General features: G+C 34.4%; 2 protein-coding genes across 2 annotated transcripts in view; both read right to left on the bottom strand.

Annotated features, from left to right (window-relative positions):
* The window catches only part of SLCO1C1 (solute carrier organic anion transporter family member 1C1), a 510734-nt gene that overhangs the window by 185848 nt on the left and 299530 nt on the right, over positions 1–25356 (bottom strand). The window lies entirely within an intron of this gene.
* Positions 1–25356, bottom strand: part of PDE3A (phosphodiesterase 3A) — a 292725-nt gene that overhangs the window by 112918 nt on the left and 154451 nt on the right. Inside the window, exon 2 of the mRNA XM_087442694.1 lies at positions 1349–1399. Coding sequence (XP_087298820.1) covers positions 1349–1399 — 51 coding nt within the window. The remainder of the gene's footprint in view (positions 1–1348; positions 1400–25356) is intronic.

Raw genomic sequence — 25356 nt, forward strand, 5'->3', positions numbered from 1 at the left:
GGCATGTTTTGAATATCAAAATGTCTTTGGTGGCAATAATCAGAAGCATGGAGTTTCTTACTTGTGTTCATCTTCAGTTTGTATTAGTTTAGAATCAAAAAGAATTTATCATATGTTAATTTCATCATTTCATTACCAACCTTGCAGCAAATCTTGAGGTAAAATATTACAGATGTGTACAGAGAGAGAGTTGCCAGAGAAAATGGAGAAGGCGAAGGGACAGTGAGGGAAAACAAGACATAAATTCTTTTGGATGATCCTAATTTAATTGGACTGTTTTATATTATTTACTAATCAAATTGATAATGGGCAAAAATAAAACCACAGCTATTAAAATCTCAACTAAAAACAACTGACTGACTTGGTATTGTTTTCCCAGTGACCTAAATTAAATAGTCATTAATGCAAACTTAATGACAGCACAGGTCCATGTCAGCTTCGTAAAACATTTGGCAGAATCTCACATTTCACAATGAACTTTCATATACAGTACCACACATTCAACTCTCTTTCTCTTAACCATACTTTTTAGAGGGAAATAGAAAATGCGAGCAGAAAGGTAAAAATGTGCCACCCACTTAATTTTTATTTGGGATGTTTACAGTCAGGTAAACACAGACCGTTATGAGATAAATGATTTTTATACTTTTTTACAAAATAACCTAGGAGGAGAGAGAATTTTCTTAGTGTAAAACTTAGACTTTATTCTGTCAGGCAAAGCAATTATGGAAGAAAAACAAATCCACATTGTCTAATTAGGTCATTAAAAAGCATAAATGCGTCATGGAAGCTTTTCTCCTTGCCTAAGACATAAAGCAAGACAATGAAAACAGCCTGGTAATATAGAAAGGTTTAGAATTTGTTTCTCTTCAAAAATAATAGGTCCTTTCATCTTTCTATTTCCCTAAGACGAAGAGAGTTAATTTAGAGACAAAATCTGCAATTAGTTCAGGATTTAATCTGATTATATTTCAAAATATTTAACCAAAAACAGGAAGATAGAGAAAAGAAGAAAATATACAGAAAAATTATCAAAGGAACTGAATAAAATCAAGAAGAGTGAGTTGCTGATCAAAATGTATTCTGCAGAGACAAGATGAATATAAAATCTACTTTCATATAAACACAACCAATATGGGATATCAGAAAGCTCTAAGGAGGAACACACTGGCATCCGCCTTTGGGATTTGAAACCAGACTTTAATTACAGCAAACTTAAATAAAAACAAATGGCATGGTTATTTTGCCTATTCCTCTCTCTACTTCCTATTATTTCTTGAGTTTTAGAAAACTCATGGCTCAAAGCGTTAAGAAACAAATACAAAAAAGGAAAGGAAAAGAAACTTACCTGTGATCCTCTTGGCCCTCGTTTGTGATCCCATTCTGAATGCCCCATCAGCTATAAGATAACATAATAATTATAGTAAATTAAAAGATAGTTATTATACATGGCAAATATTTTTACTCTTTCTTTTAAAGAATAATTAGGTTTTTGAAATCTATGTTTTAACAGTAATGTATTAAATAGCCATCATGAATAAATTAACATACCTGAAGTAATAAACTTCTGGTTTGCTAGCTAATATTTCAACTGCTTAGTTGTTTTGAAAATATTTTAATATCACTGTGTGACAAATAGAGTCTGCTCATGTATAGCTTTACAGTTCTCTGTCAGGAACATCTTAGATAGGTGTTAAACCATGTCAAGATTTATTTGCATACCATTAAGCTTCTAGCTTATTAAGAAAATAAGCTGAAGAAATTCATTAGTGTAGCTTAGTCTACTGTCATGAATAATAGGAACCAGAAGGCCAAAATATTTCAACCATTTTTAATTCTGTTTTGATACTATCACAAAAATATGAGAGTTCTAAGGAGTAAAATTATTTGCACCCCCAAAGTCACAAAATGTAGATTTTCATAAAAAATAAAGACTACAAAACACTGCCAAGTTCTTCCCATATTTGTAATAGCCCTGAGCTACTTCGCTTACAAAGTATGATAGTTATTTATTGAAAATAACATTTAACTAGAAGAGTATTAAGAAAATACAAGGTATCAACTGAGAGGAATAAAATTCCATTCATGTTTCCAGTACACGCACTACCCACGTGTACCAATGGAAGAACTCCTTACCACTAATAAGTTAGCATACTAACAAGACAGACTATACGACATATTAATATACATTTTAGATTTTCTATACAACAGAAATGACTCCTTAGTAGATATAATAAAAAAAAAAAAATTGTTCACCATAGCACCAAAAAATAATATACTTTTGAACAACATTATCAAGAAATGTTTGATAACCATATACAGAAAATGGTAAAGCTTTACTGATGGACATACAATGCTCCTGGTTAAGAAGACTGAATTCTATAAAATTACTAAGTGCTCAGTTCTACCCAAACAAATTTACAGGTTTAACTCAATTTCAATCAAAAGCTATTAGTATTCTTTTTTTAATAAATTGAAAAGACAAGAACCTAAATTTTATATGAGAGAATACATTTATAATAATCAGAAAATATTAGAAGAAATGAACATACCCTAGTGGTTATTAAAATATACTATAAAATTTAACCCAAATTATGGGATAATAATTTAAGACTCAAAATATAAGTGAATGAGATGTAGTGGACAGTTTTGAAATAAACTCAAGTACATGTAGGAACAAAATATGGAAAAGAACATATAAAAATCAATAAGTATTTGATGTATTATTCAACAAGTAAAAAAAAATAGATCCTTTGGAAAAAAATTAGAGCTAAACCTTATAATATACACAAACATAAATTCTAGATAAATAAGAAGACTTAAATTTAAGAAAAGATGAAACTGTAAGTATAAAATAGAATAAAATTCAGGCAAATATTTCAATTACCTTGGAATGTAAAAAAATTTTTCCAACTTAAAAAATAACAACATGGGGCCAGCCTGGTGGCGCAAGCAGTTAAGTGCGCATGCTCCGCTGCAGCAGCCCGGGGTTCGCCGGTTCGGATCCCGGGCGTGCATCGACACACCGCTTGTCAAGCCATGCTGTGGCAGCATCCCATATAAAGCAGAGGAAGATGGGCATGGATGTTAGCCCAGGGCCAATCTTCCTCAACAAAAAAGAGGATTGGCAAATGTTAGCTCAGGGCTGATCTTCCTCACACACACAAAAAAATAATAACAACAACAGAGGATCAATTGATCCAGCTATATAAAATCTTCAAATGTCTGCATAAGTGTCACATTGGCAAAATATCTGCAGGAAATGGTAGGTAAAGAAAAATATCTTAAGTACACGAAGAGCTCTACAAATTTGAAAAAAACATAACCCTAATAGATAATTGAAGGAAAGAATAAGGACAATTTGCAGAATAAATATCAATAGTCAATAGATTTATGGGAAACAATTTTACTGGAAGTAAAAGAAATTCAGCCAAAAGAATAACAAAAACTACTGTTGCCTATTAAATTAGAAAATTGATAATGTTGAATATTTGGCAAGGATTTAGGGAGATAAGTACATAAATATATTGCTAATATATAACAAATATATATATATAAACACACACACATACTTATAAATACAGACACATATTACACTATATATATCAATTTTAATGCATATTACATACTCTTAAAAATTCATACTCTTTGAACTAGTAAATAAAAATGAAAAAATCCAGTAATTACAATGTGCTAACCACCGTGTTATCCAACAAAAGGGGAACTATCCAATAAACTATAGCAAAGAATATAATATAGCAATTAAAATTTGGCTTTCAGGGACTTTTTAAAAAATTACATGAGAAATTCTCATGGTATAATTAGTGAAAAATATAACAAAGTAATTTTAAATTACTCATTTATTTTTCCTGAGGAAAATTCACCCTGAGCTAACATCCATTGCCAATCTTCCTCTTTTTTTCTTTTTTATGTGAGCCGCTGCCACAGCATGGCCACTAACAGACAAGTGATGTAGTTCTGCATCCAGGGTCTGAACCCGGGCCGCGGAAGTGGAGCACACCGAACTTAAGCACTAGGCCACTGGAGCTGGCCCTAAATTACTCATTTTTAATAAGATAGTTGATTATTGTAAGCTTTGGAATTATTGTAATGATTTAATTTTAGTTTGGCTAGCACACAATTTTGGGTAAATTAGCCCAGATAATCATCATATAAAATTGAATGCTTACATAGTTGATATTTCTTTAATGCTTTAACTTTTTTAAATTTCTGGATTTAGTTGTATTCCATCTGCTAGTAAATATTCATTAATACTAATTTAAAGTTGATTATAATAAGGTTATCAAACACTAATCAACTAATGAAATAAATAGTCTGATTTAGAAACACACAAATTAAGAACATTTCATTAGTTGTTCACTAGAACTATCAAAAATAATTCTTGACACATTTCAATTACTTGCCTTATTGAGACCTTGGGAGTAACTTTCATTAATAATAGGAAGATGAGATGCTTGTTTTGGCAACTTTAAAGAGATAATAAACTTGAGCACTAGGCTGTTAGAGAAAGATGATTTTTAAGCAGAAGGCTTAACTTCTCCTTTCCTTTACTGTTTTATGTAAATCTTCTGAAAAGAATACTTTATAAAAGGCTGTTGTGACTACTATCCTCTTGCTAAGGAGTTTAAACTAACGGTATAACTTGGTAAACTCTAACATGCATGAGTATCACAATAAAAAGAGGTAAATAAATCACAAACATGAATTATAATCCACAAGATATTAATTTAAGAGAGAATATTTGATGATGACAAGTAATAAGTCAAGAAGGTAACATTTCTCCAGGATCAGAATTAAGATAAGAAAAGCACAGAATTCACTGCCATCTGCCTTTACCTATCTTAAAGATTATGATTTTTAGTCAAAGAACAAAAACATTCAAAATGTAGACTCATTTGGATCACCACTTAGTACAGAAGAGATGATAAATTTGATAATTTACAAACCAGAAATTATAAAACAAACCTCTAAAAGTTCACTCTCTATATCTGACTTTTATTTTGAAGCATAAAATAGTAAAATTTGCCAACTGTGTTATGAATCAGAGAGAGTTATTTCCTAGCATTATACAATAGACTAATGAAAGAGATTTAGGGTAAAGGAATTCTATTCTATTCTATTATTATATATTTACATTATATATTAATATCATTATTATAATATATTTGAAAGTCTGAGTTGACAAAGCATGTGGTAATATTTTAAAATGATATTATTACTACTTTTATCAAAGTAATGAAAAGTTATAGAAACCTACATGCTATATGAAATATAATCTAAAAAGCAATAAACTCGGAAATAATAAATCAGATACTGGAATGCTCTCTATTCAATAAGAAAAGAGTCAAAAGAAATCAACAAGATTTTTTTCCCTTTGGACTTGAGGAAATCATACAAGGGCTTTATCATTAAAACCCTATTTTATTTTTTTATTTTTTATTTTTTTGGTGAGAAAGACCAGTCCTGAGCTAACATTCGATGCCAATCTTCCTCTTTTTTTGCTGAGGAAGATTGGCCCTGGGCTAACATCCATGCCCATCTTCCTCTACTTCATATGGGACGCCGCCACAGCATGGCTTGACAAGCGGTGCATCGGTGGGTGCCTGGGATCTGAACCTGCGAACCCCAGGCCGCCACAGCGGAGCGTGCACTCTTAACTGCTACACCACTGGGCCGGCCCCCTAAAGCCCTATTTTAATTAAAATAATCTGAAATAAAAGTTAACATTAATTATTTCAGTGTTGACTATACGGAGTTTGTTATAGTATTTTCTGTAATTTGTTTTTTAAATGCAGAGAAAGAGGTGGTGGTGGCAGCTGGATAGTGTATCAGGGCTCTACTCCTCTCCACGATTACGGCCTACCTGGCACAGATGGGATGTGGGGTAGGCAGTGAGTGAGGATAAGCTTCATATCAGCACATGAGAGCATATAAATTTTTACCCTAATCATACATAGAATTTATTTTACTGCCATAAGAGCACTGTTCTCAGATCATGAACCAAAGACTACTAAAGACAATGTTTTCAGTATCCTTTTTAAAAAACCATCCATAGTGATAAACTGCCTGACATTTAATATTACAGATTGTCCCCACTGGTAAGTATTCCTGCTAAACCAGAACCATAGGGCTAAATATTTTAGGAAGTACATAGACACCTCCCTGAGCCCCACTCTCTTGACTAATGATTAGGACAAATGAAAAAAATTGGTCAGTTATAATAAATATCAAAGAGGAGAGCTTTGTACAATGAAGTCAATGAATTTCAGAAGTAAGTGCAAACTGATGTTGATGTTTGAGAAAGTCAAAACATCCTTTGAATCAAACAGGTAGGATTAGTGTTAAGTAGCAGATGACCAAAGTAGTCATTTGATATTATCATGGGATTAGATAAAAGACAGAAATGGGTCATGGACAATGAGGAACAGAAGTAGAAATTGTGGAAGTATGTTTTTCTTTTTGCAATTGAATTCATCTGGACTAAACTTTCAAGATAAATGAACAGTGGTATGATACCTAGGCAATTCAGGGAAAAGAGACAAAATTTATTAACATGATATGATACTCTTATTGGAGAACAAATGCTTATGATCTTATGATTAGTTATATAAAGGTTCTAGAAATCTAAAACAAAGAGACAGAGATTGAGACTAAGACTAGAAAGATGAATAAAACATAGGGAATTCAAATATATTCTGACTGATAAAAAGTACATGGCTACTTAATTCAGGAAGAAAAAAATGTTTGTCTCTCACCATCTATAAAAAAATATCCTCTCGGTTGTTGAACTATGATTACTCCTCTGGGTAATGACATTTTAATAAGCATCTTACCAGAAGGTTTGGAGATATATAGGTGACCAAGGTTATGCCTACACATGGTGAACAACATCTTTCCATCTGATGAAGGAATTCTCTGAAAAAAGAGTATCTTTCCTCCTTTCTCAGCTCCCATTAATCAGAATAGGCAAAGTGAAGACCCTTAAATTTATTCCTAGGAAACAAAGTATACTTCCTTGAAAAGAAAGACAATCTGTCATATAAAGCATTTTGAAAATCCCAACTTCCTTGACACTAAGTCATTTTCATCCTTATGGAATAAATTGTTCCCTCTCTCTTTTATTTTTAATAATAAATTTCTACATCACAGCCTTCAGCTAACAGTATGCTACACAGCACTTAGCTCCAAGGAAAACAAAACAGCTGCCAAACACCGAATTTAAAAAGTTCACAGGAGAAGCAAAGGAGAAGCCAGCATGGAAACAAAACAGTTCTATCTAAGCAGAGATATTTTTAATAATAGCCTGAGAAATGCAGATAGTTGAGAGTATGTTTCTGTAGGTAAAATATCTTCCTTTCTTGTTTACATATTTTTCCCCGTGCCACATTCTCCTTTATTTTTGTTTGTTTGTTAATATAAAAATTAATGCCTTTTTAGGGACTTTTTGGGAGAAAGAAATTCACCGTAGCTATTACTGAAGGGATGAAAAAAAGCTGGAGAACTATGACTAGACATGAAATTAAAAAATTATTCTTTGCATGTTCTTAAAGAGGCAAGAGGTTTTAGATATGAAAAAAGGTAATAATGGAGAGTAAGAGCCACACTGCTATCCTCACATTACTCTCAAGAAAACCATTCTTCTATTTCACTTGTTGAAAATTACTAAAACATATTTTTGAAAACATAAAAACAATAAACATACACTCATATATACTAAAATAGATATACTATGTATACATACTTATACATACTATGTATAGTACATATAAAGATGTAAAAGTTACCAGACAATCCCTTTTTATTTCATCATTTATGCATTAGACAAATATTTATCATATGCCTATTACATGCAAGACACTGCTCTAGGCACAATCTGTACAACAGAGAACAACTCAAGATGCATCTCTACTCTCCCGGCTCTGACAATTCCAGTGAAAGGAGCCAGAACATAAACAAATAAACATATATGCACCAGGTGATGATAAAGCCTAAAGAAGCTTCGAGTAGAGTAAAAAATGGAGAATGCGTGGGTAATTGTGGGTCGGGGCTGGGAACAGAGCTACTTTTATATAAGTAGATCCGGGGAGTCCTTTCTGAAAAAGTGACATTTTATCAGAGAACTATATAAAGGGAGAGAGACAGACACACGGATATCTGGGGCATGGACATGCCAGACAGAGGAAACCGAAGATGCAAAGACCCTGAGACAGGAGCAGAAATGGTACATTTGAGGAGCAGCAGAGCGTCCTTAAGCTAAAATTTTTAAAAGAGTTGGATCTTTTCAATCATAGGTATATATTTGGTATTTACTCCCTTCCTCTGATATGAAATTGTCCAAAAGTTAATCATTAGCTCCATTAATTAAAAATTACAAAGTGCATTCTCTAGAGAAATACTAATGGACTAGGGATTCTCCCTTCCCCAAACTCTTACTCAATTTCATTCAATATAACAAGAATATATGGAGCATGTACCACATTCCACAAAGACACCCTTATATTAGTCATAGTACATGGCATCATTTTGTTGTCCCTTTACACATGTGGTTTGTTTTTCAAGAGTCAGAAAATGCATAAGAGCAGCGGTTGCCTTTTAACTCCATTTACTATGATAGGCATGGAACTTTCAATTTGATAAGCAAATTAAAGCTTTCTTTACCTTTGGCATGTTCCCTTTGGATTCTTCCCTTGGCATACTCCTTTTATAACCTCTTCACTACTTATGCTTTCTCTCTCTGGAATTCCACGTGGGAAGATGGGCCTGGACTGCTCACTCCCCTGCTGACAGAGTCTACTGGATGCCAGTCCCCTGGCCTGGGAAGATCTGTGATAGACAGTTTAGCTTAGCTCAGCTCCTGTCTAGTCTTTTTAGGGGAATTGCTCTTAATCCTTGGTGTTGTTTTCCTTCACCTCTTATTATCAATGGAGTAAGAAGGTCAAGACTACACTGTGCTCTGCAGAAAAGTAACACTGGAAATTTGTATTTGACTTGGGCCTTAGCCCAAAAGTGTTAACAGAATCCCTGAGGCTCCCACACACTTGTCACACAGCCCTCCAGGGTTCTAAACTGGGGTTTGGGGCCTGAAAAGACTTACTACGGATGGTACTGAAAAAGACTGATGTTCTTTTAAAATTAAATTTACAAATTGGGAGATTCCATCAGCCTCCTTTGGGTAAACCAGATATGATCAGCATCCTCAGGTCCCCACAGGCTACCTTCACCACCACCACTTGATCTCATCACCCCATACCCCAAATCCACCCCACTCTACAAGGCATTATCAAGTGAAGGGGATGTTATTGGAAATTTCATGGAGGGACAGGACATGGTCACATTATACAGAATTCCTCAAAAGGCCATGGAAATATCCACCAGATATCTCCGAGGGTATTCCAAAGCTTTTTACTTTTTTTGGCAGGTCATGACCACTTCTTGCCCTTTCCTCTTGGAGTGGCACAAGGAAGTGAGTCTTTTTCAGCTTACTGGTCCCAGCCTTTTGTGCCTCAAGAATCTTTCCCAGGATCTAAATCTCTTTTTTTATCATTCCCGGAATAATTTAGCTTTCTCCCATTCTCCTCATGTTGAATCTTCAGACAAATTAGCAGGAACAAAACAGATTCTTTAGAATTGATCTTCCTTAGAAAGCACTGAAAGCCTTAAAATAGTTAAGCACTGAATGACTGAAATTAAAGAATACTTTTTCCTTTGACAGTTGGTGACAACTACCTAAATTCCATCCACTTGGCAGAAAATCAATCCCTGATCCTGACTCTTGGAGTCCCAACTTAGCAGCCAGTATAAATTCCATAAACACTGGAGAATGAGAAGACTTCAAATAGAGAGAAATTCAAATATTCTGAATTTTGAAATCCCAGCCTCATGATAGTGCAAGTTCTATATCTATTTCTGATAAGGATGTTCCTACATTCTGGTTTAGAAAGTTTCCATAATTCTATTTCTGTCCCTGTTATCATAATGACAGTCATCACCCTAAACCTGTATGTGGCTACGGATGCTACAAAGTCTCCATTATTTTTACTTAATACATCTTGACTATCTTGATTACACGGAACTTTTGTACTTTTATTGCTAATTTGTATTTTGGGTATTACTAATATTAATGCAGTCACATCAGTCTTGTGCTGAAACACGCTGTGAGATATTTTATAAAGAAATTTTATAAAGCAATAAAATAAAATATGCTTGTAAAATTCTGCATAATCTAGTTACTCCTTGGATAGTCCCAACACATGTTAGCATTGTTAAAGTTTGAGGAAGTCTTAAAGCAAAGGAATTTGATTCAAGTAAATATTTCCCAAAGTATTTGATTATAGAACACTTCTGTTTCAAAAGAGATTAATGGTTTTCTATGAAACAAATTTTGAGAAACATTTTTTTGCAGTTATCTAAATGCTTTTCTTATATATTATTTTCTTTCATTATTATCAAAAAAAGGCATATGATCCCTATTTTATGGATATGAAAATGAGTTGAGAGGTGAAGTTGTAACATACTTAGCCAGTGGTTAAACATGGATTAAAATTTAGGTCTGCTGGCTGCAAATCATACACTTTTTTCCTACTGTACTACTTTTAACAATAAATAATTATTGAGTCCAAATCAAGTAGCAGGTCACTGGCACTGAAGTAGATTGGTAAGGAAAAGTTAAAAGATATGGGATTTGATTTGTCTTCATGGAACTCGTGGTAGTTAACATGATGGATTTATTTCTCCAAAATCTGTTTTCCACTCTCTAGTCTCCACTTCCTTTAAAACTTTGGAATAGGAGAAAAATTTAATTTCTCTGAAAATCCAGTGTAAATACTATAAATTAATCACATTTTAAAATGCTGGCTATGGAATTACTCCAAAATGTATAGTACTATATATTATATGTCAGAGATTTAGTTATACCAAATTCTCTACTAGCACACCTCATCAGTACACATTATTCATTCCTGCATTCACCCACTCAGTATTAATCCATAGATTCTTTCAAGAAATATTTATTGGGTACCCACTACATATCTAGCTCCGTGCTCAATGTAAACATAATGAATGTTGATATTGTTACCAGAGGCACCATTGGATTTTGAAGTACCTTCTGGGTCATTAATAAAGTGTAGCATAGTGGTTAAGTATGTGGGCTCTAGAGGACAGATTGACTGGTTCAAATCCCTTCTCTGACAGGATATTCAGTCTTACTAGATACATGGTCTTGGACAATTTACTTAATGTCTCTATGCTTCAGTTTCCATATCTCTAGGATTTAGATAATAATAGCATCTAACTCATGTGGGTTTTGGTAGTATTAAATGAGTCATTATATAAAGAAGGCTTAGTATAGTACAGAGTACATAGTATATCATTAAACGTTAGCTATTATTTTTATCACTATTAATAATTATATAATATTTAGGTATTATTGAATTCTAACTCTTTAAGAAATGTATAATTCAATGATATTTATGGTTACTTTTTATTAAACTAGAATGGGAGAAATCCATTCTTCTACCATGCCAACACACAATTTACAAAATTTGATCAAATTTATAAGTAAAACAAAACTTCATGTGTCACAACTCAGAGAAACACATAACACGTGTACATGACCATGGAGTCTACTAAGTCTATTGAATCAGATTCAGATTTATTTTCTGTGTAACAACTGGAAAATCCAAATTTTAACATTACTAGGTCCCCCTAGTGAAGAGAGGCACGCAGAAATGAGACCTGGGATGGCTTAATCTTCTTGAGACATAAAGAGTAGCAAAAGACTGAGAGTCATAAATAACAAATGTTTGAAAATATCAGCTGGGAAAAAAGCTATGTGAGAGTTTGTTCAATATATAAAAGACTTGCACCTCCAGGTGCACGATCTATTGGTTGGAAACACACCAAATTTCCAATGCAAGTGGAAAAACAAGCAAACAAAACTAAACAAACAAAAAAACTCCAAAAATCCATGCAAATGTTTCCAAAAGAAGCACAATAAAAATGCTTTTAAGAAAAGCAAAACAAAATGCAGTTTTCTTGTGAAATATTACACAAGGCATTATGGCTTTAATTTATTAACTCTATCAACTTTATGTCAGGTGAAACAAATCTCTGAGCAGCATTGAAAGTGACCATAAACCTGCATTTCACGGTTTGTTAAACTACCTCTTGTATTATTTCCGCCAATTTGGGTAATTGAGTAGAAATCATTTAAAAAAATAAATAAAAGTCTCATTTATTATTTCTAGCTCTTCACCTGTTGTTTAACTAGATCATGCTAATATTTCTCAGTTTCCCTATATATTCAGATTCCATTTATACAATGCCTCATGAAAAAACTCCTTTAAGGCTATTTTCCCCAGAAAATTATTAAAACTCAGTCAAACCCACTGGGGCAACTTCATGAGACTCAACTATAAAACTGATCTTTCCTTATAAGAAAAATTTGGAAATCCCAGTGAAAATAATGAAAACCAAACATAGCCTCAGTTGTGGCAAAAGCTTCACCTCAACAAGATTCATGAGATCCTGCATTTGAATAGCTTTAAGCTCTTTTTCTTTTTCTTAATCAAACATTCTCATATATTGCATGTGGTGTAAACAACAATTTCTTAAACTGTAGCATTAAATTTAATAATATGTGCTGAAAAATGGGAAAATTACTTTGATCCTCCAATAGTTTATATTAGTAGACCTATAAAAATATAGATATATTGCTACTTAGTTTTTAAGTTGTTATATATAGCAACAAAACTAAATCAGAGGAAAACTTTCTACTTAAGCTATCGTTTTTAGAAATGGTCTTAAAATTCAATAGTGTGACTTTTTTTGTGTGTTTGAGGAACATCAGCCCTGAGCTAACATCCGATGCTGATCTTCCTCTTTTTTGCCAAAGAACATTGGCCCTGAGCTAACATCTGTGCCCATCTTCCTCCACTTTATATGGGACGCCGCCACAGCACGGCCTGACAAGCAGTGCATCGGTGTGCGCCCGGGATCCGAACCCGCGAACCCCGGGCCGCGGAAGCGGAGCGCGCGCACTTAACCGCTTGAGCCACCAGGCCAGCCCCATAATCAATAGTGTGACTTTTTAAAATAAATCTCAGTAATTCATCTTACCTTATAAATGACATAAAATATCAAATTCATTTTTATACAATTTCCTCTTAACGTCAAAGTTACATTTTTCCAAAACTGCTTTTGGTAAAATATTTAGTTTTATTTTATTCAGTGCTTAGCCATGTTTCCATCAGTGCCAAAAAACTTCAGCAAAATTCCAAACATTTTCCATGCTACTTTCTCCTCCCCAAACAGCTTCACTTTGGAGGGGTTGTTGAGAAAAGGACAGACGGACTGAGTGGTGGGGAACAAGATGCGCCAGCCCCACCACATGGACCTTGGGTTTCTTCTTTTTCCTCTGAACTTGATATTGCCAAAATGACTTTAGTTCCTTTCAACAAAATATGTGTGTTTTGTCTCCAGCTTCTTAAATGTTGCTGGAAAAAAATTTATAATAAGGCCTGAAGATATTCTCTTCGCTCAAGTTTAAGGTAAAGTACATCCACACCCCCAAATTCGACCTGGCCCCTCAATTCTCCTTCATGGCTCCAGGACCCATTGATATGTTGAAAGTAATTTCATGGGTTTGTTTATAGTATAATCCGTGTTCTTTTGCAGAAAAAAAAAGTTTTCTTAGAAATTTATTCCCTTTTGGGACATATGTGAATCTCTAGGGATGAAGAAAAAGAAATTGGGATATAAAAGATGTGGCAAGGAAAAAGAAAGGAGGAGAAAAAAGGAAGAGTGTAGTATGATCTAAAATTGTTTGTACTTTGTTAACCGAGGTGGGTAGAATTGTAGGTGCAAAAAGCATTACCATGCTCTTCTCTGTCTCTGTTCTTACCTCAAGCACTAAAGCTGAGAGACTTATTCACCTTTTTTCTTTTCTTTTTTAAGTGACTACTATGTACCAGAGCCTGTATTAAAGGCAAAACATAAAATAGAAGAAGAACTTAAAAATTGAATGTGGAGAGAGAAAATATAAAGAAACAGAAAAATAGCTACTTAACAATGGCTATTAAAAAACAATATTCTAGGTTGTAGAAGAGGAAGCTTGATTGATGTATCAATTTACCACTGACCTTGTCAATTTGAATCAATAATATACAGTGGATGGGATTCTTGCTTATTTGATTATTATCTAAATTGAAAATTATCTAAATTGAAAATTCCCTGGATTTTTTTTTCAGGGGGAGGGGGTCATCTTAAAGGAAGTATACAATAAAAAAAAGTCTATTAAATACATTTTCTTTGTTTCCAACCATGACTTGGAGTATTAAATATTTCACTAAGAAACATGTTTCAACATAAATTATAATCCAGAAATAGAGGGAGGGATGGAACTTGACAAATAAAATATTTGTACATCATTTCCATGTACAAAGTTCTTTAATAAAATTGCCATAGAAAATTCTTTAGTTTCTCTGTTCAACAGAAACTCTTTCTTGAGGAATTTAAGAATTAGAATTGTGGGATTCAAAAATGATCAGAAAGTCACATTTGAAAATTCAAAATTATTGTCACTTATGGGAATATTAAGGTGGTCTTCCTGTTAGCTTACATCTCTTTTTTTTTGGAAGTGGTCACAGGGGAATGACTGTTCTCATGCTGTTTCTGGCTGCACGGTGTGCACAAAATGCCCAAGATATTTTTCCTAGAAGATAGCCAATGCAATTTTTCAGAATCAATAAATTACACAATGTATAGTCACAACTTTAAAAGTATAGCCAACCTGGACTGCCCAGCTTGAGTTTGTAATGTTCTTCCTCTTTCAAGCTATTATTCTAAACTTAAAGAAAAAAAATTTTTTTGCAAGTTCCATATATTCAGAGTTCATTAAAACCATAAACTAGACCATTTAGAATAATCCAGTTTATAACTTATTACACAAACACAATTTTAATTTCAAAAGACAAAGTTGATCAGAGACAGCTCTGAGAGACTATGATATATATTCAATTCATAAGTCAATGTAAGAAATGTTTTAAAAGTTGTTTAAAAATTGAATCCATTAATTGGCAGAGATCCGATTTTCCACCTCTCTCTTTCTGGCTGATGTAACAAACCAGCTCTTGTTATGCAAGTTACTGTACATATCATATTTGAGTGTTTATAACATTCTATTGTGGTTAAGGGTAGACTCCACAGTCAAATTTCTTGAAATCGAATCCCAATTTCATTCTTACTAGCTCCATAAATCTGGGTAAGTTACTTTATCATTTCTAGGTTCAGTTTCATTTGTAAAGTAGAGATGATAATATTATTACCAACTTCACATAATTTTTATGAAGATGAGATAATAAATATAAGACCATTCAATGGCTTCTTATTTATTTTAGAATTAAATTTGAACTCACTGCTATAACCTACAAGGCTTGGATACTGTTTACTCTGCCAGGAATTAATTTTCCCATTTCTTAGCACTGTTAGCTCATTCTCATCCTTCAGGCTTCATTTCAAATAACACCTCCTCAGAGACAGTTTTTTGTTGTTGTTTTAAACGTGTCTCTTTGGCTTATTTTATTTATTTATTTATTTATTTTTTTGTGAGGAAGATCAGCCCTGAGCTAACATCCGTGCTAATCCTCCTCTTTTTTTGCTGAGGAAGACCAGCTCTGAGCTAACATCTATTGCCAATCCTCCTTCCCCCCCCCCCCCAAAGCCCCAGTAGATAGTTGTATGTCACAGTTGCACATCCTTCTAGTTGCTGTATGTGGGATGCGGCCTCAGCATGGCCGGAGAAGCAGTGCGTCGGTGCGCGCCTGGGCTCCGAACCCGGGCCGCCAGTAGTGGAGCCGCGCACTTAACCGCTAAGCCATGGGGCCAGCCCCTCAGAGACACTTTCCATGACTGACCATCCATCCATCCATCCATCCATCCATCCATCCATCCGTCCATCCAACTATCCATTCATCCAACATCAACAAATACATACTAAGTACCTACTCTGGGCCAGGCTTGGTACTAAGTACTGGAATTAGGAAGTAAACAAGAAGCCAGCCTTACCTTCATCTTCCCCCATTACTCTTCAGCATGACCATGTGTTTCCTGCACTTACTGCAATCTGAAATGATCTTGTTGATTTATTTCATTACTTGCTTACTGTCTGTCTCCCATTCTAGAAAGTGAGTTTCAGGACAGCAGAACCCTTGTTGGTCTTATTTGCTATGTATACTGAGCCTGGCACCAGTTAAGGGACTCAATAAATATTTGTTTAAAGAATGACTGATTGGTTTGCTCAGAAGAAAATTAAATAAGGGAAGTCAACTAGTTAAGAATTTAAATAATGAAGAGTTGATTCAAAATTTCTACAGTTGTGAAAATACTTCTGGGTCCCCAATTTCCTTCTGCCCAGAATTCTCTTGCTATAAAAAAGCATCTTGTGAAATATGTCTGTCAAATTATAATGAATAAAATGCCTATTATTTTAGTTTTAAAATTCTGTGGCACCTCTTGACGGAAATGTAGACATTCTAAGGTGCTATAAACTCAGGAATGCAAACAAGTGTACATAAGTAGTAAAGATGCTTTGCCCCTTTGCCCTAACTCAGAATTTTCTACCTGTCATCCCTTGCCTTATGTGGCCAAAGACTTCTAGTTGCCAGTACCATATACATCCAACTCTTCTTCCTCCTTCACAGAACCCCAGTTTTTGTAGAGATGTCAGTATGCCCAGTATTTCCTGACCACTCATCCCTTACAGATCAGGAAGCAATGGGACACAGTCTTGGCCAATGAGATGTAAGTAGAAGTTACTGTATGAAGCTTCCAAGAAAACTCTTTAAAAGGGGAAGGACTTGGCTGGCTTGTCTCTTTTGCCCTTCTGCCTTTCCATTCTTCCTGCCTGGAAGGGGTATAGAATTCTGGAGACAAAGCAATGATCATCTGACACAAAGTGACCATGAGGGAAAGACAACTGCCTCTGCCCCAACATCCTGAAGCCATGAAAATATCATCACTGAGTTCTATTTGAGCAGACATTTACAAATGCAAACACACACACAAACACACACACACACACACACACACATTCTTATGGAAAGTAGCAATAATGAGAGGAATAAATACATCCCAGAAAAGGCCCTGGAAATGGAAGCAAAACAGATCAACACACATTAACTGACTTTGGATTCCCTCCAAAGCAAAATCATAACATTCTAACTATATGATTGGTACATAGACGAACAATTTATGTCATTAGTTTGATTCCCATTATGTATACGACACATATATCAAATTCAACCTCATGAATTAAACAAACAGTAGAAATAACTTGTGGATGTCTCAGTTCCCTTCATTGCCATATATATATGGATCTTGAATAAAAAATGACTATCACTACTTAAAAAAAAAAAGACAAATGCCCAGAATGCTGAGAACCAGGTAGCATCAGTTTGCAGAACAGATTAAAACAATATTTCTAAAGCATGTACTGCAGAACTTGGTATTGTTGTCTTAGAGAAAAAATAACCAAAACAGACTTCAGAAATGCTGGGCTAGACACATGTTATTTTTAATATAGAACTTCACATGATGGCCTTTCATATTATGACCTCATAGTAGAAATAAAGCAAATGACATTTCTCAAAGATATTTTACCTCAGAAACTGAACTCATTTGTCATGAAGCATCTTGTTTACCACAGGGCATAGTTTGGGAAACAATGAAATCAAAAATTTTGTTCTTCCACATTTTATCATTTTAATTCAAAAAACTAAGAATTTCAGAGAAGAATAATACAAAAATAAGTACTTCTAGATGAGTCATGAACATTAACCTTAAGATCTAGCTTTTAGAATAATTTATCTGATTTTTGTTTTAAAAATAAACACGTACAACAGCAGCATCAAAAAGTGAAAAGACAACCCAGAGAATGGGAGAAAATATTTGCAAATCATAAATTACAGGGATTTGAATCTAGAACACTTGAATACAGAACACAGAACCCTTACACTTCAATAATAAAAAGTAAATAACACCCAATTAAACAGCAAGCAAAAGATCCAATAGACTGCTTCTCCGAAGAAGATATATAAATGACCAGAAACACATGAAAAGATGCTCAACATCATTAGTTACTGGGGGAATGCAAGTCAACACCACAATGAAATACCAATTCACAAGCAATAGGATGGCTACAATAATATTTAAAACACACACATCCACACAGAAAATAACAAGTACTGGTGAGGACGTGGAAAAATGGGAACGCGCATACTTTGCTAGTAGAAACGTAAAGCAGTACAGCCACGTTGAAAACCCATTTGGCAATTTCTCAAAATGAATATATCCAAGAGAAATGAAAACCTATGTCCACACAAAAATATGAACATAAATGTCTATAGGAACATTATTCCTAATAACCGAAAAGTGAAAACAACTCGATGTCCTTTAGCTAATCAACGGATAAATGTGGTATATCCATATAATTTATTTGGCAATAAGAAGAAATAAAGTACTGGCACATGCTACAACATGGATGAACCTTCAAAATATTACACTAAGTGAAAGAGATTGATCACAAAAGACCAAAATAGTTTGATCCCCTTTATAAGAAAAGTCCAGAATAGGCAAATCCATAGAGATAGAAAATAGATTAGTGGTTGACTGGAGCTGGAAATGGTAGGGAGGCAGGAATGGGAAGTGACTGCTGATAAATACAGGGTTTCTTCTGGGGACGATGAAAATATTCGGGAATTAGATAGTGGGGATGGTTACACAACTCTGTGAATATACAAAAAAACAATGAATTGTACACTTTAAATGGGTAAGTTTTATGGTATGTGAATTATATCTCAATAAAGCTGTTTTTGAAAAATAAGCACACACATACCTCTATGCATACACACATCCCACACTAAAGGAATTCCTTAAGGAAAAAACTGATAAGTATTAGATGCATCGTCTCTATTTAAATTTAAGGTGTGCTGTTCAAAATATCGTGGAATAGAGAATCATAATTAACTTAATGTGTGAGCTATTTTAGCTGTACTAAACAGTAAATATAAGCATGGCTTATTTCCAATAGAAAGTGATAAGTATGTGCATGATAATCATTATTCCTATTACTAGCTACTCCGGAATTATTTAGGAAACTTTCCACTTATACTAGTAGTTCTACCTTCAGGGTCTGAACCAAAGGGAGATTTCATAAGTACTTATTTTATTTCTAAATTGGCTCCAGGAATAATTCTCCAGTGAAGAGATACAATATCTGACATTTTTGGATTTGTTTTTTTAAACTGTAGTTCACACAGTAGCTTTCATTTTCCTTTTTTCTGTAAGCAAAACCCCTCCCAAAATATTTGGCTGTCCATTTCAGCATTAATATGGGTATTTAAAACTTATTTTAACCATCTTCTTATAATAATTCTTTTTCAAATAATGTTTTGCCCAGTATGTAACCTTTAATATATAATAGCATCAATAATCATACAAGACCCAATATTATACGCCAAGAGCTGTTGGATGCTGTGTGTAGTACAATGAAGATAGAGATGGAATTCAACCCAGCTCATTTTAATAGAGGAGAAAGATACATAAGCAAATTAAATTAAAATGTAAGCACATAAAACATTTGTCTTTCTTACTTGTGGTTGAGTTCTTACTGTTTGCCAGGCATGCACTATGTATTTGCTATACATTATTTCAAAAATCTTCAAAATAATCCCTTTGGAGTTATATCATTTCCTCTCTTTTATAAATGATGGAACTGGACATACAGAGAGCTCTTTACTACGTGGAATCTGCCAAAGGCCCCACAGCCAGAGTGCACACAGCAAGATCAGCCTTTCAAGCACTAGCTCTTACCCTCTACGTTTTAATCTCCACATATCACAAATAAATAAAGTGCTAATGACACAGCTATGGAAACAGTGAATTCTTCCCTGAGAGGTAGGGGGCGATAGTGAGAGCTGAGCTAAAGGCAGGATGTGATGTTTGAGTTGGGTTTTAAGGTATGAATAGGAGATTACCAGGGATGGGGGAGAATTCTGAGTGTGTTGAGGTCAAGATATATAGAACCTTGTACATGAAGTTAAAGGGTTCAGAATATATTCTAAAGGCAAAAGGAGACATCAGATACTTTAATATGAGAATTTTATAAACATATTTGTGTTTTAGAAAGATAGGTCTATAAACATAGCTGCATATGGTTTTTGTGATGGGGCAACTTGTGGGAAGGGGACTGATGGCAAGATCACTTAGAAGACCCCTGTCATACATGGAGTTAAAATAACATTTTTTTAATTTAAGTTCATACTCAGTCCCTTCTTATTCCCACCAAGAAATGTCTAGTCAATTCAAGATACATTTGAATTGAGAGACAAGCATCTCACCCTTTCACATTCAAGGATTAAGGCCATAAAACATTCATGATCTCATCCATGTTTTTACCTGAGGTTGCAACTGTATCAACAGGAAATCAAAGAACAATCAAATCAATAGGAAATCCAAGCCTAATAAATCAGAAACTCAACAGAAGGAGATGGAGAATTGACAACTCCAAGGTGGGGGGTGGATATCTTACTTTTTTCTTCCTTTAAATAGGTAATTTAAATCTCAACTGCAGCCTGAGTACCTTTAAAGGATCCTTGAGCCAGAAAATGTGTCCAAAGGTCTAGAGTGGTTGACAAGCACTCAGATTTCTTTAATTACACAGATTAGTGTAAGGGCTCATCCCACTCAGGACATCATACCTAAAGTAGGAATGCGGATGAGAAGATAAAAAAATTAATCCCATGACATACATTACCCATTAGAGGTAGATCATACTTACCTCCTTGATTGGAGAGGACCAAAAGGGTAACTCTGGGAAGAGCAAAGGATGAAGGCCTTCAGAAAGCCAAAGATCCACCTGCTTGATGAGGAGACCCACATGACATATTTGTCACTCACTAATTCAACAATTATTGAACACTTACTAACTGCCAGGTGTTGGGTTGTGTAAGAGAGATAAAAAGCTGAATGAGTGCCTACCTTGAAGGAACTCGCATTCTCTAGAGAGAAAGAAAACATGTAAATGAAGAATTGAAATATAATATTATAACTCTTAAAATATCTGTTCCTCAAAGACAAGAAAGGCTGCACAAAATATTTAATATGTGTTTTGAAGGCTGAAGAGGGTTTAATGAGAAAGAAACGGAGGGTGGTCAAGGAGTTTGAAGGATCTTCTTAGGTAGACGGAACACCACCAGCATATGCTCAGAATGTGAAAGTACATGGATTATTTGCTCAGGAGAATAAGACTAGTTCACTGATGGCCTGTACTCAGGATGCACTAAAAAAGGGGTGGCAAATTTTGAAGGGTTACTGCTTTTTTCAGATTTGTTCTTTAAAAGATACCATCTAAGAAAGTATGTATAATAGACTGGGCTCAGGTGAAGATGGGAGACTGCATGCAGAAAGACCAGTTAAGAAATAATTCTATAATCGGGGCAAGAGATAAGGAGGACCTAAACCAATGCAGAGACAATAGGGATGGGGAAGATGGAGGAGAGCGAGAGAAATTCCTGAGGTGGAGTTTTATGTACTTACGACAAATATGGGCAGCTTCAGAAAAAGGAAAGTATTACTCACAATACTTTTCACTGTACTTTTCAAACTGTACTATAAATATCTATCTTAAAAAATGCAAACTCCTTGATGGCAGACCTATCTGCCATCCATCGAGTCTGGCACTGTGCCTGGGACCTAGTACATGCTCAAGAATGAATGAGTTAGTTAAGTAATTACTTAAATGCTGAAATGCCAAGGCAATGATAGAGCCTGGACAAAATGGTAATAATCAGTGAAAACAGTGGTACTGCTTGAGTTCTAATATCTAGCTAATACCTAAATTATGTTATGTTTGGAAGTTTCCTTAATACAGTATGGGACTCTTAATACATTCTTACAGATTTATTTGAGTAAGCTTCCACAAAGAAAACACTAACACACAGAAACTTGACATCAATGTGCCTGTTCAACCCAAATGTTTGTCTCTCATTTCAGTATTGCTAATGTCCACATTGAATGCTAGCCATTTGCCTGTCATATTTAACCACATCAGTGTTGTCAATCTTAATTTGGGAACTTAAGAGATCAGAGACTTTGTCTAACTCATTTTATACACAAAACAGCACTGTTAGCTCTGAAATGATTCTGATAATTTAAAATAATTTCTAAAATAAAATTCAAAACATTTTCAAATATCTATACAGGATATCCACTAATTATTCCATGTTAAAATAGGAATGTGATAATTGCCTAGTATCCATATCTTCATATTCCTTATCACAGATTTTACCAAAGTTTGCCTTCTTATCCTATGAATTACTTTTATTTATAGCATTTTACATAGCTTTTACACAGTAAGATAACTCTAGATGTGTAATTATTTTGTATTCAGAGAATATATTAGTAAATAAAAATAAACTAATTAAAAATAAAATTCCTTAAAGTTTCCAATGTATTTGCTTCATATTTTGCTGTTTGCCAGTTCTATCTCTGAGGGAAGAGGTTGGAACTTAAAGGTATAAATCTAGTCATCTAGCAACCACAGGAAACAGATCTAGTAGACTTGGGCATGGGACGTAAGATATTTTAAAAAACTAGCTTTTATTTCATAGTTCCTACAATTGAATAAAAAATAGAAGCCTGACATGTATAACAAACAAACAATTTAAAGATCACTCAAAATTTTCCATGTAAAACAAATTTTCTAATAATAGTCAGTCTCTCTGAATGTTCAATTAACTTCTTAGGTATTTTAGAAAGTACTGCTCTTGTCAAAATAGCAGTATCATTTATTTAATTGTTGCCCAATGTCCTAATTGACACTAATTCCCTAATGAGGGCACACCACTCAAAAGTTCAAATTAATTGTTATCGTGCAGTTTTTTTGTTTACAACAGAATAAATTTCACGCTAAGGTTTAACTCTAAGCTCTACTATATAAGCAGCCTTCAGAAATTCATTTCACTTCTCTGAGCTTCAGTTTCTAAGTAAATGGGGGCACTACTTGTCTTACTCATCTCATAGGAATTTTATAATGAAGCAAAGGAGAGAATGAACATAAAAGTGCTTTCTTATCTGACGTAATGATTCTGAGTAGAAGAAATCTACATAAATTGTGAAGCAATTCCTAAAACTATTGATTATGAGTTTGGTAAATTTAATATGTGGTCAAGTGTCAGAAATACAGAATTATCTTTAAGATTCCTCCTCTTCGCATCAAATAAACATTATTTTGCCCTGTAACGATGGAATAAAAAAGATAACTGTTTATAATGTGTTACAAGCTATCCTGCAAAAACAAATTTGGGAAACGTGTTAACACAGATGCAGTTTTTTGAACACAAGGGGCACTGCTTTTGCTGAGGTTAGTAGAATAATGGAACAATTTTGTTTTGGAATGTCAAAATAAATAGAAACTGGTCTAATAGGATGAAGCTAAGAGGAGAGTTGTGTGGGTATCAGAAATATGTCCTGATAAGGAAAACCCTGTTAGCCTCTGGGAATTTCAAGCAGCCTAGTTTGGGGTGACATTTTGAAGGATCAGACCTCTGGATTATCATAAGGAAGAGTGCTTTTCTTGGCTGAAATCTGAACCAGACAACAAGAAATCTCTTTTCATTCTCAGGATCCCAATTCTGATTTACTGTAAGCTTTTAATTAAACCCAGTCAGAACCTACATTGAATGGAAGTGTTTAAAAACATGGTCACTTTCTACAAAATGAACAGAGCATTATTCCAATTAACGTTCACAGATGAAAAGGCCTGGAGGAGGACTTGATTGATCCATGGTCCATTTTTTAATTTGTTGAGCTTAGTGAGGCATGCACATTTCTCTTTTTAATTTACTAATTAATTTTAACTTGAAAAGAAAGGGGGGATGTTTTTTAAATGGGATTTTTCCATTATGCCAATTCTTAATAAAATTTATTTTATAGTCATTAATATTGATTTGTAGACTCATATTCAATCCTTGAAAAATTATATTTGAATCTGTTACTTGGTACTCACATTAGATTTGTCTCATGAAATGCATACTGAGTCTTATTTCTATTTTCTGGAGAAGGGTATGCCCATGAGACACAGTAAGGTCGAGTTTAGCTGACTAATTCCCTGACTACTACGGATTGTGACACATTTTAGAAGCTGTGGTTTCAGTGTTCATCCTAAGTAAAGGAAAAGATATAACAATTATAGTGTTTTCTAGATTTCATTGATCAACTGTGAGAAATGAAAGAAATGACTGAAGAACTTTTACCTCCGCAAGTTTGATTCTTCAATTTTAAGTAATGAAGTCTGAGCCTGAAATTATTAGATTACAGGAATTTGTTATAAATGAAACAATTCATGTACAAAGATGACTAAAAATAGGCAAGAGTAAAATGATAGTCCCTCACAGCAATCTGTTAACTATGATGCATTTACTTTTATAGGAAAAGAACTAAAACAGTTTATTTCTAGAGGTAGGCACTGAGCACTAAACCTGGGACACAGCCTGGGTTCCAGACTTGATAACCTTACTAATTAATTCCCTACGCAACTATGACAAGTAATACCTATGAAGTATTAGTTTCCGAGTGCCACCATAACAAAGTATCACAAATTGAGTGGCTTAGAATGACAGAAATTTATTATCTCACAGTTCTGGAGACTAGAAGTCTGAAATCAAGGTGGTGGCAGGGCCACTCTCCCTCTGAAACCTGGAGGGGAAGAATCCTTCCTTGCCTCTTCCTAGTTCTGGTGGTTTACCGGCAATCTTTCACGTGCCTTGACTTGTAGATGCATCATTCCAATCTTCCATCTTCACATGGCTGTCTTCCCTCTGTGTGTGCCTGTCTCTGTGTCCAAATTCCCATTTTTTTATCAGGACACCAATCGCATTGGATTAAGGCCCACCCTAATGACCTCATTCTAACTCGATTATCCCTGTAAAGACCCTATTTCCAAATGAGGTCACATTCTGACCTCTGGGGTTAGGATGTCAACATATCTTTTTGGGGGGACACAAGTCAATCCATAACTTATGGGTCTTAATTTTCTCAACTATGAAATTGGGAAGATAGACTATCTAAAGGGGTTCCCAACCATTTGTGGATGAAGCAATTTTCATTTTCTCAAAATAAAAAATATACTTGATAAGTGGTATTGATAGCACCTGCTGAATGAAAGATCCTGATAAGAACTAAACTGCTTTCTGCACTTTCTAGAAAAACTTGAGTAGGATCAGTTATGTTTAGTGATTGAACATCTGATTCCTCTGGCAGATCTGATTAGAGATTTAGGAC

Source organism: Ceratotherium simum, chromosome 17 (genome assembly GCF_057802395.1).
Source record: "Ceratotherium simum simum isolate JZ-2026a chromosome 17, ASM5780239v1, whole genome shotgun sequence".
Lineage (NCBI taxonomy): Eukaryota > Metazoa > Chordata > Mammalia > Perissodactyla > Rhinocerotidae > Ceratotherium > Ceratotherium simum.